The sequence below is a fragment of the Podarcis melisellensis genome (genome assembly GCF_964234715.1).
Source record: "Podarcis melisellensis genome assembly, chromosome: 13".
NCBI classification, from domain to species: domain Eukaryota; kingdom Metazoa; phylum Chordata; class Lepidosauria; order Squamata; family Lacertidae; genus Podarcis; species Podarcis melisellensis.
The window spans coordinates 27,661,471-27,677,328 of NC_138545.1; the positions used below are offsets into that span (position 1 = coordinate 27,661,471).

The 15,858-nt window shown below is 42.4% G+C and overlaps 3 protein-coding genes across 3 annotated transcripts; all 3 read right to left on the bottom strand.

The window, feature by feature from the left end:
- Nucleotides 1-1,264: 1,264 nt before the first annotated feature.
- On the bottom strand, nt 1,265-2,705 carry LOC309355536 (olfactory receptor 13H1-like; the record flags this gene model as incomplete). The annotated part of the gene is made up of 1 exon (XM_081886478.1): nt 1,265-2,705. The coding sequence occupies one exon, from the start codon at nt 2,703-2,705 to the stop codon at nt 1,770-1,772; it is 936 nt and encodes a 311-aa protein (XP_081742604.1). The 3' UTR covers nt 1,265-1,769.
- A 5,215-nt stretch (nt 2,706-7,920) lies between these two features.
- Nucleotides 7,921-8,864, bottom strand: LOC309355538 (olfactory receptor 13H1-like; the record flags this gene model as incomplete). Its single annotated transcript, XM_081886480.1, has 1 exon — nt 7,921-8,864. The coding sequence occupies one exon, from the start codon at nt 8,862-8,864 to the stop codon at nt 7,929-7,931; it is 936 nt and encodes a 311-aa protein (XP_081742606.1). The 3' UTR covers nt 7,921-7,928.
- Nucleotides 8,865-12,488: 3,624 nt separating this feature from the next.
- Nucleotides 12,489-14,992, bottom strand: LOC309355535 (olfactory receptor 13H1-like). Its single transcript, XM_081886477.1, has 2 exons — nt 14,902-14,992; nt 12,489-13,485 (listed from the first exon to the last, which is right to left on the bottom strand). Exon 2 carries the CDS (start codon nt 13,454-13,456, stop codon nt 12,521-12,523), a length of 936 nt encoding a protein of 311 aa, XP_081742603.1. The 5' UTR covers nt 13,457-13,485; nt 14,902-14,992; the 3' UTR covers nt 12,489-12,520.
- Nucleotides 14,993-15,858: the final 866 nt, after the last annotated feature.

Genomic DNA, 15,858 nt, shown 5'->3' on the forward strand with positions numbered 1-15,858 from the left:
ATGAAATTTAAAAAATGCATTGCCCCCATCTAGGGTGAGGGTAGAGAGAAACTGCAGCCAGGAACAGGACATGTTTGTGGTAGTTTTCACAACTGATGAAAAACCCCTGATTCATTGAAGGTTTAGATAACAACATTCTCTAACTTGGTCATTTTCCAGGATTGCCATCTCATCCACAGGGAAATAATCCACCCTGTACTGTAGTTCATTAGGGAGCACTTGCACATTAGCAATTAAATAGTTTTTTTCCCCTTCTCAGTGACAAATGTACCCAAAGATCAGGAAAAAACTGTTTATGTATGCAACAACCGCTGCTCAGATAATTTATGCCAGGCGCAGTGAAACTTGGCCCTCCAGTTCTTTTGGGACTACAATTCCCATCATGCCTGACCACTGGTCCTGCTAGCTACAGATCATGGGAGTTGTAGGTCAAAAACATCTGGTGGGCCAAGTTTGCCTATGCCTGGTTTACACCATTGTACTCCCTGCTAACATGGCAAAAAGAGCTCAGAAGAAAAAGGAGAGACAGACACATTTGCAGAGACGTGCAACATTTTTATTTAAGATATTGAAAACCAAATAGATATGACTGTGCACAACTGGTTCCACACATTTCAAAGCATGTTTTGATTTCATGCTAGGATTTCAAAATCTTGCTTCCCAGTTCCAGATCTTTAGGTTGCACAGGGCAGCACATAAGCCAGGGATGCCATCTTCATTTCAACATCAGGAATTGGCATTGCATGCAAAGTTGGGTGGGACATGTCCTCCAGCTCACCCATAGCTCTATTCTGGACCTTCTGCTTGTGGATGTTGCACAGCTCAGTTGGTTAGATCGTGGTGCTGATGACGCCAAGGTTGCCGGTTTGATCCCCCTATGGGAGTGCTGCCTATTCCTGCATTGTAGGGGGTTGGACTAGATGATCCTCAGAGTCCCTTCCAACTCTACAATTCTGTGATTCTGAGGGAGCCGCTGAATTGAGACAATTGTGTTTCCATAACACTTGCCTTTGTGCTGCATTTCCAGGCACAGATTTGGGCTTTCCAGTCCATGTCCAAGCATGTATTTATTTTTGCCTCACCACTTTTCCCATGAAAACCCACTCTTTGACACTGAATTGGAGCAAATGGCAATTTGTGGAAAACCCAAATTGCTGTTTGTTCCAATTCAGCAGTAGAGACTGGGTTTTCCTGGGGAATGTGGAGGGACAAAAAATGGAAAGTGAGTGGACACGGGCCAGGGAAGTGCAGATCTGTAGCATAATCTTTAATGGACTTTAGCCCATATCATCAGACATCTGAAAATGAAGGAATATATGGAAACCTAAGAAGAAATCATCTAAAGTGCCACAGGAGTCTTTGATGTTTTTGTTGTGGCAGACTAAAACAGGTTCCCTTCTAGGATTTTGTTTGCTCAGGTCCTTCAAGCTGTTACTACATTTCTCCAGGGCAAACATTCAAAATTCCACAACAGCTGAATTCCCAAGCTCAAAAGTCAGCGCTCAACATCAGAAATATTTGTGTTTTGTTATTTCACTATCCTTAAACCTCGCTTTCCTATTTTTCAAGACTTTAGGTGACAAATTATAGGTTTTTCTAGACACAAAAGTATTAGTTGAACAGAAACTTGCGGGGACCAGTACAAATGTGCCCCTATACAAAATTATACATCAAACGAAAAGGCCACCTAAGCAAATTTAATAAAACAGAAAAAAAGAAAAAAGAAAAGGCCAGCATTTCTGATATTAAAGGGAGGGGGCTGGTAGGTATCAGAGGTCTCTCTTCCTCCCTGTCACTTTCCGGAAAGCTTGTTTCACATCCTTATTCCTTAAGCTATAGATCAGTGGATTCAACATGGGTGTGACGGTGACATAGAATATGGCAACGTATTTGTCTAGATCTGAGGAAGTCTTGGTTTGAGGCTGTAAGTACATTGACATTGCTGTTCCATAGAATATGGTGACCACCATGAGATGTGAACTACAGGTTGAGAAGGCCTTGGTCCTGTTCTCTGTGGATTGCATTTTCAATACGGTGGTGATAATACGGGCATAGGTGACCAAGATGAAGCCGAAGGGAAGAAGCAGAGTAAGGATGCTGCTGGCAAACATGATCAACTGGTTTCCACTAGTATCTGAGCAGGCCAACTTGAGCATAACCTGGACCTCACACAGAAAGTGGTTGATAACATTATGCCCACATAGAGAGGCCTGTGAGGTGACAGAAGGTACCAGGATCAGGAGGAAGGAGCTGCCCCATGAAATGGTTGCCATAGCAATGCAAACCTTATTGCTCATGATGATATTATAGCGCAGGGGGTTGCAAACAGCCACCCAGCGGTCGTAGGACATCATTGCCAGCAGGAGGCATTCTGTGGTCCCCAAGAAGAGGGTGATGTACATTTGGGCGTAACAGCCAGAATGGGAGATGGTGGTCTTGGCTGACAGGCAATGAGCCAACATCTGGGGGATGGTGCTGGTAGTATAGCAGATGTCAAGGAAAGACAGGTTGCCAAGGAAGAAGTACATGGGGGTGTGCAGGCGGGGGTCCACCACAGCAAGCAGCAGGAGGAGACTGTTGCCCACCACAGTGATGAGGTAGATGAGGAGAAAGAGGCCAAAGAGGGCGATCTTCGTCTGAGGGTTACTAGAGAGGCCCAGCAGGATGAATTCGGTCATGGTAGTCTCATTCTCTCTTCTGCCCATGTTATTTCCTCTAAGGGCTTACCTGGGACGGAAACAGGAAAATAAATTGGAAGTAAATAGCCTCACCTGACCCAAGAGTGTTGCATTAATTTATATTGAGGCTTACATCTTGTATTATTGCTGAAGTCTCAAGGCTGCTAAGCAATAATGAGGAAAATAAGAATCAGGAAAACCCCCACAATATTAGAAGCAAACTAAAAACTGCAAGGAGGGGGAGTTGAAGAAGTCAGGGAGTGGGGAATGGGTCTTGGAAGCCATCAAATTTCATTAAAAGCTTGAGAAGGGCAGAAGGGATGCGATGAATAATTGCGTAGGAGACACAAAAGTGAGAGGCAGCATCAAAAAAGCCCACACCACCCACTCGAGAGCCAGTGTGGTGTAGTGGTTAAGAGGGGTAGATTCGTAATCTGGGGACCCGGTTCGCGTCTCCGCTCCTCCACATGCAGCTGCTGGGTGACCTTGGGCTACTCACACTTCTCTGAAGTCTCTCAGCCCCACTCACCTCACAGAGTGTTTGTTGTGGGGGAGGAAGGGAAAGGAGAATGTTAGTCGCATTGAGACTCCTTTGGGTAGTGATAAAGCGGGATATCAAATCCAAACTCCTCCTCCTCCACCACCACTCAACAAAACAATCCAGATTTAGTCATGCTTATAGTAGACCCGCCTGCCAACCTAGCAGTTCGAAAGCACCTCCGGGTGCAAGTAGATAAATAGGGACCGCTTACTAGCGGGAAGGTAAACGGCGTTTCCGTGTGCAGCTCTGGCTCGCCAGAGCAGCGATGTCACACTGGCCATGTGACCCGGAAGTGTCTCCGGACAGCGCTGGCCCCTGGCCTCTTGAGTGAGATGGGCGCACAACCCCAGAGTCTGTCAAGACTGGCCCGTACGGGCAGGGGTACCTTTACCTTTTATAGTAGACCCAATATACACACAGAGAGAGACAGTCCATACAATTATTGTGTTTTTTAATGTAGCCCACTCTGGGTAGCTCTCAGCGATTTACTTCTACCAGATCAGATAGAATTAGGATTACAACTTGAATTCAGACTGAACTCAATATATTTACAACAAAGGAAAGGAAGTCCTCTAACATCCCACCACCACAAAAAACATAATTAATGAGTTTAATTTTATTGTCACAAGGTGACACAATGGCCATTAGACAACTTTAAAAGGGAGTTAGAAAATAAGAGAATAGGAAGAATATTCCTTGAAAGAAGACTGGAAACTGTTTCTTGATTATATGCGTGAATATTGTGTACATTTAAAAACGCTGGTAGCATTAAGATAACTTCAACAGTGTAAACAAGTTTTGATGGTGTAACAATGGATTACTGAATGGTTTAGTTCATTTAAAATATGCAGGGGTGTATGCTATGCAAAATGAACCACAGAAAGAGAAGAAGGGAAGTCATTGATTTAAGGTTGTTTAAATGAATATTTTGAAATGTAAATTAGAAAAATCTAATAAAAACTATACATAAAAAATAAAATAAAAGGGAATTAGAAAAAAAAATCCCACAGTGGATCTAAGTATCCCCAACTGTAAGCCAGGATAGATAAAAATGAAACATCAACATGCAGAGGAGGTATGACTCTGTATACCAGATGCCTAGGACAAATTACGAGGCAAGGGAAATGCCATAAGTTTCATGGCAGCATCAGGGAGCAGGTCCATGATGGGCGACCATTGTTTGAAACAAAGAGTATGGGACGAGATGGACTGTTGGCCTGATCGATCAAGACATTTATTATATTATTACAGGAGACAAAGTTATAACTGGTTCTGTCCTAAATTCTCATTTAACACCCTTAAAAGGAAAAGGAAAGACAGTAACTCACCATAGCAATGCCTTAATCTTCCAGAGTTTTTGGCACCCGTTCACAAACTTTCCCTCACTTGTGAAAAATGAAAGACATGCAAAATACCTACAAATATTAGAGAATAGGATACTGTGTGCCATAGTTTGGACATTTTAAATAAGTCCACAACTATCCCATAGATCAATGAAATTTAAAAAATGCATTGCCCCCATCTAGGGTGAGGGTAGAGAGAAACTGCAGCCAGGAACAGGACATGTTTGTGGTAGTTTTCACAACTGATGAAAAACTCCTGATTCATTGAAGGTTTAGATAACAACATTCTCTAACTTGGTCATTTTCCAGGATTGCCATCTCATCCACAGGGAGATAATCCACTCTGTACTGTAGTTCATTAGGGAGCACTTGCACATTAGCAATTAAATAGGTTTTTTTTGCCTCCTCAGTGACAAATGTACCCAAAGATCAGGAAAAAAATGTTTATGTATGCTACAACAGCTGCCCTGATTATTTATGCCAAGCACAGGCAAACTTGGCCCTCCACATGTTTTGGAACTACAGTTCCCATCATGCCTGACCACTGGTCCTGCTAGTTAGGGATCATGGAAGTTGTAGGTCAAAAACATCTGGAGGGCCGAGTTTGCCTATGCCTGGTTTACACTTTGGTTCTTTCTGCTCACATGGGAAAAAGAGCTCAGAGGGAAAAGGAGAGACTGACACATTTGCAGAGACATGCAACATTTTTATTTAAGATATTGAAAGCCAAATAAACTTCACTGTGCACAAATGTTCCACACATTTCAAAGCATGTTTTGATTTCATGCCAGGATTTCAAAATCTTGCTTCCCAGTTCCAGATCTTTAGGTTGCACAGGGCAGCACATAAGCCAGGGATGCCATCTTCATTTCAACATCAGGAATTGGCATTGCATGCAAAGTTGGGTGGGACATGAACTCTGGCTCACCCATAACTCTATTATGTACCTTCTGCTTGTGGAAGTTGCACAGCTCAGTTGGTTAGATGGTGGTGCTGATGACGCCAAAGTTGCCGGTTTGATCCCCCTATGGGAGCGCTTAAAATTCTACAAGGAAGGCTCAAGCAGTATGTGGACCGAGAACTCCCAGAAGTGCAAGCTGGATTTAGAAGAGGCAGAGGAACCAGAGACCAAATTGCAAACATGCGCTGGATTATGGAGAAAGCTAGAGAGTTCCAGAAAGACATCTACTTCTGCTTCATTGACTATGCAAAAGCCTTTGACTGTGTCGACCACGGCAAACTATGGCAAGTTCTTAAAGAAATGGGAGTGCCAGATCACCTCATCTGTCTCCTGAGAAATCTCTATGTGGGACAAGAAGCTACAGTTAGAACTGGATATGGAACAACTGATTGGTTCAAAATTGGGAAAGGAGTACGACAAGGCTGTATTTTGTCTCCCTGCTTATTTAACTTATATGCAGAATTCATCATGCGAAAGGCTGGGCTGGATGAATCCCTAGCCGGAATTAAGATTGCCGGAAGAAATATCAACAACCTCAGATATGCAGATGACACAACCTTGATGGCAGAAAGTGAGGAGGAATTAAAGAACCTTTTAATGAGGGTGAAAGAGGAGAGCGCAAAATATGGTCTGAAGCTCAACATCAAAAAAACGAAGATCATGGCCACTGGTCCCATCACCTCCTGGCAAATAGAAGGGGAAGAAATGGAGGTAGTGAGAGATTTTACTTTCTTGGGCTCAATGATCACTGCAGATGGTGACAGCAGCCACGAAATTAAAAGACGCCTGCTTCTTGGGAGAAGGGCAATGACAGGCCTAGACAGCATCTTGAGAAGTAGAGAAATCACCTTGCCAACAAAGGTTCGTATAGTTAAAGCTATGGTTTTCCCAGTAGTGATGTATGGAAGTGAGAGCTGGACCATAAAGAAGGCTGATCACCGAAGAATTGATGCTTTTGAATTATGGTGCTGGAGGAGACTCTTGAGAGTCCCATGGACTGCAAGAAGATCAAACCTCTCCATGCTGAAGGAAATCAACCCTGAGTGCTCACTGGAAGGACAGATTGTGAAGCTGAGGCTCCAGTACTTTGGCCACCTCATGAGAAGAGAAGACTCCCTGGAGAAGACCCTGATGTTGGGAAAGATGGAGGGCACAAGGAGAAGGGGACGGCAGAGGACGAGATGGTTGGATAGTGTTTTCGAGGTTACCAGCATGAGTTTGACCAAACTGCGGGAGGCAGTGGAGGACAGAGGTGCCTGGCGTTCTCTGGTCCATGGGGTCACGAAGAGTCGGACACGACTAAACGACTAAACAACAACAACAACAACAATGTGAGCGCTGCTTATTCGTTCATTGTAAGGGGTTGGACTAGATGATCCTCAGAGTCCCTTCCAACTCTACAATTCTGTGATTCTGAGGGAGCTGCTGAATTGAGACAATTGTGATTTCATAACACTTGCCATTGTGCTGCATTTTTGGCACAGATTTGGGCTTTCCAGTCCATGTCCAATCATTTATTTATATTTGCCCCACCACTTTCCCCATGAAAACCCGCTCTTTGACACTGAATTGGAGCAAGTGGCAATTTGTGGAAAACCCGAATTGCTGTTTATTCCAATTCAGCAGTAGAGACTGGGATTTCCTGGGGAATGTGGAGGGACAAAAAATGGAAAGTGTGTGGACACGGGCCAGGGAAGTGCAGACCTGTGGCATAATCTTTAATGGACTTTAGCCCATATCATCAAACATCTGAAAATGAAGGAATATATGGAAACCTAAGAAGAAATAAGCTAGTCTTTAAAGCGCCACAGGAGTCTTTGATGCTTTTGTTGTAGCAGACTAAAACAGGTTCCCTTCTGGAATTTGTTTGCTCAGGTTCTTCATGCTGTTACTACATTTCTCCAGGTCAAAAATTCAGAATTTCACAATAGCTGAATTCCCAAGCTCAAAAGTCAGTGCTCAACATCAAAAATGTTTGTGTTTCATTATTTCACTATCCATAAACCTCGCTTTCCTATTTTTCAAGACTTTAGTGACAAATTATAGGTTTTTCTAGACACACAAGTAATAGTTGAAAAGACACTTGCGGGGTCCAGTACCAATGTGTGCCTATACAAAAGTATACAGTGGTACCTCGGGTTACATACCCTTCAGGTTACAGACTCCACTAACCCAGAAATAGTACCTCGGGTTAAGAACTTTGCTTCAGGATGAGAACAGAAATTGTGCTCCAGCACCACGGCAGCGGCGGGAGGCCCCATTAGCTAAAGTGGTGCTTCGCGTTAAGAACAGTTTCAGGTTAAGAACGGACCTCCGGAACGAATTAAGTACTTAACCCAAGGTACCACTGTACATCAAAAGAAAGGCCAGCATTTCTGATATTAAAGGGAGGGGGCTGGTTGGTATCAGAGGTCTCTCTTCCTCCCTGTCACTTTCCATAAAGCTTGTTTCACATCCTTGTTCCTTAAGCTATAGATCAGTGGATTCAACATGGGTGTGATGGTGCCATAGAATATGGCAATGTATTTGTCTAGATCTGAGGATGTTTTGGTCTGAGGCTGTAAGTACATTGACATTGCTGTTCCATAGAATATGGTGACCACCATGAGATGTGAACTACAGGTTGAGAAGGCCTTGGCCCTGTTCTCTGTGGATCGCATTTTCAATACGGTGGTGATAATACGGGCATAGGTGACCAAGATGAAGCCAAACGGAAGAAGCAGAGTAAGGAAGCTGGTAGCAAACATTGACATCTGGTTTCCACTAGTATCTGAGCAGGCCAACTTGAGCATAGCCTGGACTTCACACAGAAAGTGGTTAATAACATTATGCCCACATAGAGAGGCCTGTGAGGTGAGAGAAGGTACCAGGATCAGGAGGAAGGAGCTGCCCCATGAAATGGTTGCCATAGCAATGCAAACCTTATTGCTCATGACGATATTATAGCGCAGGGGGTTGCAAACAGCCACCCAGCGGTCGTAGGACATCATTGCCAGCAGGAGGCATTCTGTCATCCCCAAGAAGAGGGAGATGTACATTTGGGCATAACAGCCAGAATGGGAAATGGTGGTCTTGGCTGACAGGCAATGAGCCAACATCTGGGGGATGGTGCTGGTAGTATAGCAGATGTCAAGGAAAGACAGGTTGCCAAGGAAGAAGTACATGGGGGTGTGCAGGCGGGGGTCCACCACAGCAAGCAGGAGGAGGAGACCGTTGCCCACCACAGTGATGAGGTAGATGAGGAGAAAGAGGCCAAAGAGGGCAATCTTCGTCTGAGGGTTACTAGAGAGGCCCAGCAGGATGAATTCTGTCGTGGTAGTCTCATTCTCTCTTCTGCCCATGTTATCTCCCTCTAAGAGCTTAGCTGGAACTGAAACAGGAAAACAGATTGGAAGTAAATAGCCTCACCTGACCCAAGAGTGTTGCATTAATTTATATTGAGGCTTACATCTTGTATTATTGCTGAAACCTCAATGCTCCTAAGCAATAATGAGGAAAATAAGAATCAGGAAAACCCCCACAATATTAGAAGGAAACTAAAAAATGCAAGGAGTGGGAGTTGAAGAAGTCAAGGAGTGGGGAATGAGTCTTGGAATCCATCAAATTTCATTAAAAGCTTGAGAAGGGCAGAAGGGGTGCGATGAGTAATTGCGTAGGAGACACAAAAGTGAGAGGCAGCATCAAAAAAGCCCACCACCACCCACTCAGCAAAACAATCCAGATTTAGTCATGCTTATAGTAGACCCATTAAATACACAACCACACCCACACCCACATCCCATACAATTACTGTTTGTTTTTTTAATGTAGTCCGCTGAGGGCAGCTCACAGTATCATCAGCCCATGCATACATACCTCTGAAACTAGCACTGAAATCCATGGAACTTATAATAATGTGAGCAGAAGTCATAATTATATGAGCAGAAGTCATAATGTGAGAAGAAGTCTGGAAAATGCAACTTAGTCAGACTGGACCTCTCTAGCGATTTACTTCTGTCTGATCAGATAGAATTAGGATTATACCTTGAATTCAGATTGAACTCAATATATTTACAACAAAGGAAAGGAAGTCCTCTAACACCCCACCACCATGAAAAACATAAGTAATGTGTATAATTTTATTGTCACAAGGCGACACAGTGGCCATTAGACAACTTTAAAGGGAGTTAGAAAATAAGAGAAGAAGAAGAATATTCATTAAATATTCCAGTCAATATTCATTGATTGGAAACTGTTTACTAATTATATGGTTGAAAATTGTGTACATTTAAATATGCTGGTAGCATTAAGATAAATTCAACAGTGTAAACCAATTTTGATGGTGTAACAATGGATTACTGAATGGTTTAGTTCATTTAAAATATGCAGGGATGTATGCTATGCAAAATGAACCACAGAAAGAGAAGAAGGGAAGTCAATGATTTAAGGTTGTCTAAATGAATATTTTGAAATGAAAAATCTAATAAAAACTATACATAAAATAAATAAGATAAAAGGGAATTAGGAAAAAAAATCCCCCCCCCCCAGTGGATCAAAGTATCCTCAATTATAAGCCAGGATAGATAAAAATGAAACATCAACATGCAGAGAAGGTATGACTCTGTATACCAGATGCTCTTGACAAATTACAAGGCAAGGGAAATGCCATCAGTTTCATGGCGGCATCAGGGAGCAGGTCCTTGACGGGTGACCATTGTTTGAAACAAAGAGTATGGGACGAGATGGACCATTGGCCTGATCTATCAAGACATGTGTTATATTATTACAGGAGACAAAGTCATAACTGGTTCTGTCCTAAATTCTCATTTAACACCCTTAGAAGGAAAAGGAAAGACAGTAACTCACCATAGTAATGCCTTAATCTTCCAGAGTTTTTAGCAGCCATTCACAAATTTTCCCTCACTTGTGAAAAATGAAAGACATGCAAAGTACCTACAAATATTAGAGAATAGGATAGTGTGTGCCATAGTTTGGACATTTTAAATAAATCCACAACTATCCCATAAATCAATGAAATTAAAAAGATGCATTGTCTCCATCTAGGGTGGGGGGAGACAGAAACTGCAGCTAGGAACAGGACATGTTTGCAGTAGTTTTCACAGCTCACGAAAAACCCCTGATTCGTTGAAGGTTTAGATAACAACATTCTCTAAATTGGTCATTTTCCAGGACTGTCATCTTAACCACAGGGAGATAATCCACTCTGTACTGTAGTTCATTAGGGAGCACTTGCACATTAGCAATTAAATAGTTTTTTCTTTCTCCTCAGTGACACATGTACCCAAAGATCAGGAAAAAACTGTTTATGTATGCTACAACAGCTGCCCTGATTATTTATGCCAAGCACAGGCAAACACGGCCCTCCAGATGTTTTGGGACTACAGTTCCCATCATGCCTGACCACTGGTCCTGCTAGTTAGGGATCATGGAAGTTGTAGGTCAAAAACATCTGGAGGGCTGAGTTTGCCTATGCCTGGTTTACACTTTGGTTCTTTCTGCTCACATGGCAAAAAGAGCTCAGAGGGAAAAGGAGAGACTGACACATTTGCAGAGACATGCAACATTTTTATTTAAGATATTGAAAATGAAATAAACTTCACTGTGTACAAATGTTCCACACATTTCAAAGCATGTTTTGATTTCATGCCAGGATTTCAAAATCTTGCTTCCCAGTTCCAGATCTTTAGGTTACGCAGGGCAGCACATAAGCCAGGGATGCCATCTTCATTTCAACATCAGGAAATGGCATTGCATACAAAGTTGGGTGGGACATGAACTCCGGCTCACCCTTAGCTCTATTCTGGACCTTCTGCTTGTGGAAGTTGCACAGCTCAGTTGGTTAGATCGTGGTGCTGATGATGCCAAGGTTGCAAGCTTGATCCCCCTATGGGAGCGCTGCCTATTCGCGCATTGTAGGGGGTTGGACTAGATGATCCTCAGAGTCCCTTCGACTTCTACAATTCTGTGATTTTGAGGGAGCTGCAGAATTGAGACAATTGTGTTTCCATAACACTTGCCTTTGTGCTGCATTTCTAGGCACAGATTTGGGCTTTCCAGTCCATGTCCAAGCATTTACTGTATTTTTTGCTCTATAAGACGCACCAGATCATAAGACGCACCTAGTTTTTGGAGAAGGAAAACAAGAAAAAAAAAACTGTATCTCAGAAGCCAGAACAACAAGAGGGATCGCTGCACAGTGAAAGCAGCGATACCTCTTGCTGTTCTAGCTTCTGGGATAGCATGCACAGCCTGCATTCGCTTCATAAGACGAACACACATTTCCCCTTAATTTTTAGGAGGGAAAAAGTGAGTCTTATAGAGCAAAAAATACGGTATTTATTTTTGCCCCACTACTTTCCCCATGAAAATGCGCTCTTTGACACTGAATTGGAGAAAGTGGCAATTTGTGGGAAACCCGAATTGTTGTTTATTCCAATTCAGCAGTAGAGACTGGGTTTTCCTGCGGAATGTGGAGGGACAAAAAATGGAAAGTGCGTGGACACGGGCCAGGGAAGTGCAGACCTGTGGCATAATCTTTAATGGACTTTAGCCCATATCATCAGACATCTGAAAATGTAGGAATATATGGAAACCTAAGAAGAAATAAGCTATTCTTTAAAGTGCCACAATAGTCTTTGACGTTTTTGTTGTGGCAGACTAAAACAGGTTCCCTTCTAGAATTTGTTTGCTCAGGTTCTTCATGCTGTTACTACATTTCTCCAGGTCAAAAATTCAGAATTCCACAAAAGCTGAATTCCCAAGCTCAAAAGTCAGTGCTCAACATCAGAAATGTTTGTGTTTCATTATTTCACTATCCATAAACCTCGCTCCCCTATTTTTCAAGACTTTAAGTCACAAATTATAGGTTTTTCTAGACACAAAAGTATTAGTTGAAAAGACACTTGCAGGGACCAGTACAAATGTACACCTATACAAAAATATACATCAAAAGAAAAGGCCAGCATTTCTGATATTAAAGGGAGGGAGCTGGTAGGTATCAGAGGTCTCTCTTCCTCCCTGTCACTTTCCATAAAGCTTGTTTCACATCCTTGTTCCTTAAGCTATAGATCAGTGGATTCAACATGGGTGTGATGGTGCCATAGAATATGGCAATGTATTTGTCTAGATCTGAGGATGTTTTGGTCTGAGGCTGTAAGTACATTGACATGGCCGTTCCATAGAATATGGTGACCACCATGAGATGTGAACTACAGGTTGAGAAGGCCTTGGCCCTGTTCTCTGTGGATTGCATTTTCAACACGGTGGTGATAATACGGGCATAGGTGACCAAGATGAAGCCGAAGGGAAGAAGCAGAGTAAGGATGCTGGTAGCAAACATTGTCACCTGGTTTCCACTAGTGTCTGAGCAGGCCAACTTGAGCATAGCCTGGACCTCACACGAAAAGTGGTTGATAACATTATGCCCACATAGAGAGGCCTGTGAGGTGACAGAAGGTACCAGGATCAGGAGGAAAGAGCTGCCCCATGAAATGGTTGCCATAGCAATGCAAACCTTATTGCTCATGATGATATTATACCGCAGGGGGTTGCAAACAGCCACCCAGCGGTCGTAGGACATCATCGCCAGCAGGAGGCATTCTGTCATCCCCAAGAAGAGGGAGATGTACATTTGGGCATAACAGCCAGAATGGGAAATGGTGGTCTTGGCTGACAGGCAATGAGCCAGCATCTGGGGGATGCTGCTGGTAGTATAGCAGATGTCAAGGAAAGACAGGTTGCCAAGGAAGAAGTACATGGGGGTGTGCAGGCGGGGGTCCACCACAGCAAGCAGCAGGAGGAGGCCGTTGCCCACCACAGTGATGAGGTAGATGAGGAGAAAGAGGCCAAAGAGGGCGATCTTCGTCTGAGGGTTACTAGAGAGGCCCAGCAGGATGAATTCGGTCATGGTAGTCTCATTCTCTCTTCTGCCCATGTTATCTCCCTCTAAGGGCTTAGCTGGAACTGAAACAGGAAAACAGATTGGAAGTAAATAGCCTCACCCGACCCAATAGTTTTGCGTTAATTTATATTGAGGCTTACATATTGTATTATTGCTGAACCCTCAAGGCTGCTAAGCAATAATGAGGAAAATAAGAATCAGGAAAACCCCCACAATATTAGAAGGAAACTAAAAAATGCAAGGAGTGGGAGTTGAAGAAGTCAGGGAGTGGGGATGGGTCTTGGAAGCCATCAAATTTCATTAAAAGCTTGAGAAGGGCAGAAGGGATACGATGAATAATTGTGTAGGAGACACAAAATGAGAGGCAGCATCAAAAAAAACCACCACCTCGCACTCAACAAAACAACCAGATTTAGTCATGCTTATAGTAGACCCATTATATATATATACACACACACACAGTACTTTTACTTATTGTGTTTTTTTATGTAGTCCGCTAAGGGCAGCTCACAGTATAATCAGCCCATACATACATACCTCTGAAACTAGCACTGAAATCCATGGAACTTATATTAATCATAATGCGAACAGAAGTCTGGAAATGCAACTTAGTCAGACTGCACTTCTCCAGCAATTTACTTCTGTCTGATCAGATAGAATTAGAATTGCAACTTGAATTCAGATTGAACTCAGTATATTTACAACAAAAGAAAGGAAGTCCTCTAACATCCCACCACCATGAAAAACATAAGTAATGTGTATAATTTTATTCTCACAAGGTGACACAATGGCCATTAGACAACTTTAAAAGGGAGTTAGAAAATAAGAGAACAAGAAGAATATTCATTGAAAGAAGACTGAAACTGTTTCCTGATTATATCGGTGAAAATTGTGTACATTTAAAAACGCTGGTACCATTAAGATAACTTCAACAGTGTAAACAAGTTTTGATGGTGTAACAATGGATTACTGAATGGTTTAGTTCATTTAAAATATGCAGGGATGTATGCTATGCAAAATGAACCACAGAAAGAGAAGAAGGGAAGTCATTGATTTAAGGTTGTTTAAATGAATATTTTGAAATGTAAATTAGAAAAAATTAATAAAAACTGTATATAAAAATAAAATGAAACGGAATTACATTAGGAAACCCCCCCCCCAGTGGATTAAAGTATCCCCAACTGTAAGCCAGGATAGATAAAAATGAAACATCAACATGCAGAGGAGGTACGACTGTATACCAGATGCTGAGGACAAATTACAAGGCAAGGGAAATGCCATCAGTTTCATGGCGGCATCAGGGAGCCGGTCCATGACGGGCGACCATTGTTTGAAACAAAGAGTATCGGACGAGATGGACTGTTGGCCTGATCGATCAAGACATTTATTATATTATTACAGGAGACAAAGTCATAACTGGTTCTGTCCTAAATTCTCATTTAACATCCTTAGAAGGAAAAGGAAAGACAGTAACTCACCATAGCAATGCCTTAATCTTCCAGAGTTTTTGGCACCCGTTCACAAATTTTCCCTCACTTGTGAAAAATGAAAGACATGCAAATTACCTACAAATATTAGAGAATAGGATAGTGTGTGCCATAGTTTGGGCATTTTAAATAAATCCACAACTATCCCATAGATCAATGAAATTAAAAAGATGCATTGTCTCCATCTAGGGTGGGGGGAGACAGAAACTGCAGCCAGGAACAGGACATGTTTGCAGTAGTTTTCATAGCTCACGAAAAACCCCTGATTTGTTTAATGTTTAGATAACAACATTCTCTAACTTGGTCATTTCCCAGGATTCTCATCTTATCCACAGGGAGATAATGCACTCTGTACTGTAGCTCATATGGGAGCACTTGCACATTAGCAATTAAAAAAAAAATTCGCTCCTCAGGTTAAATACAGTGACAAATGTACCCAAAATTGGGGGGGGGGGGACTGTTTATGTATGCAACAACAGCTGCCCATATGATTTATGCCAGGCACGGGTAAACTCGGCCCTCCAGATGTTTTGGGACTACAATTCCCAACATCCTTGACGACTGGTCCTGCTAGCTACAGATCATGGAAGTTGTAGGCCAAAAACATCTGGAGGGCCGAGTTTGTCAATGCCTGATTTATGCACAAATATGGAAATAAGAAACAGTCCCAACCAAGGAGGATTGGCAGATGAAATTGATGGACTATGCAGGAATGGCTAAACTCACATAAGGAACCAGGAAGAAGAAGAAAATTCAGTAAAGAATGGGAAAATTTGTGGACTATTTGAAAAATTATTGTGAACAACTTAAATCATTAGCAGGCTTAGCATAAATTGAGCAGTTAAGATATAAATGAAATAGAATTTTAGGAGAAAAACAAATAAATAAGGAATTAATTTGGATATGTAGCAGTAAAGTTAAAATGTAAGGAGCCAAAGAGAGGAAATA

Coding starts and splice junctions, on each gene's coding strand:
- LOC309355535 (XM_081886477.1), bottom strand. CDS start 13,456: ATGGGCAGAAGAGAGAATGAGACTACCATGACCGAATTCATCCTGCTG.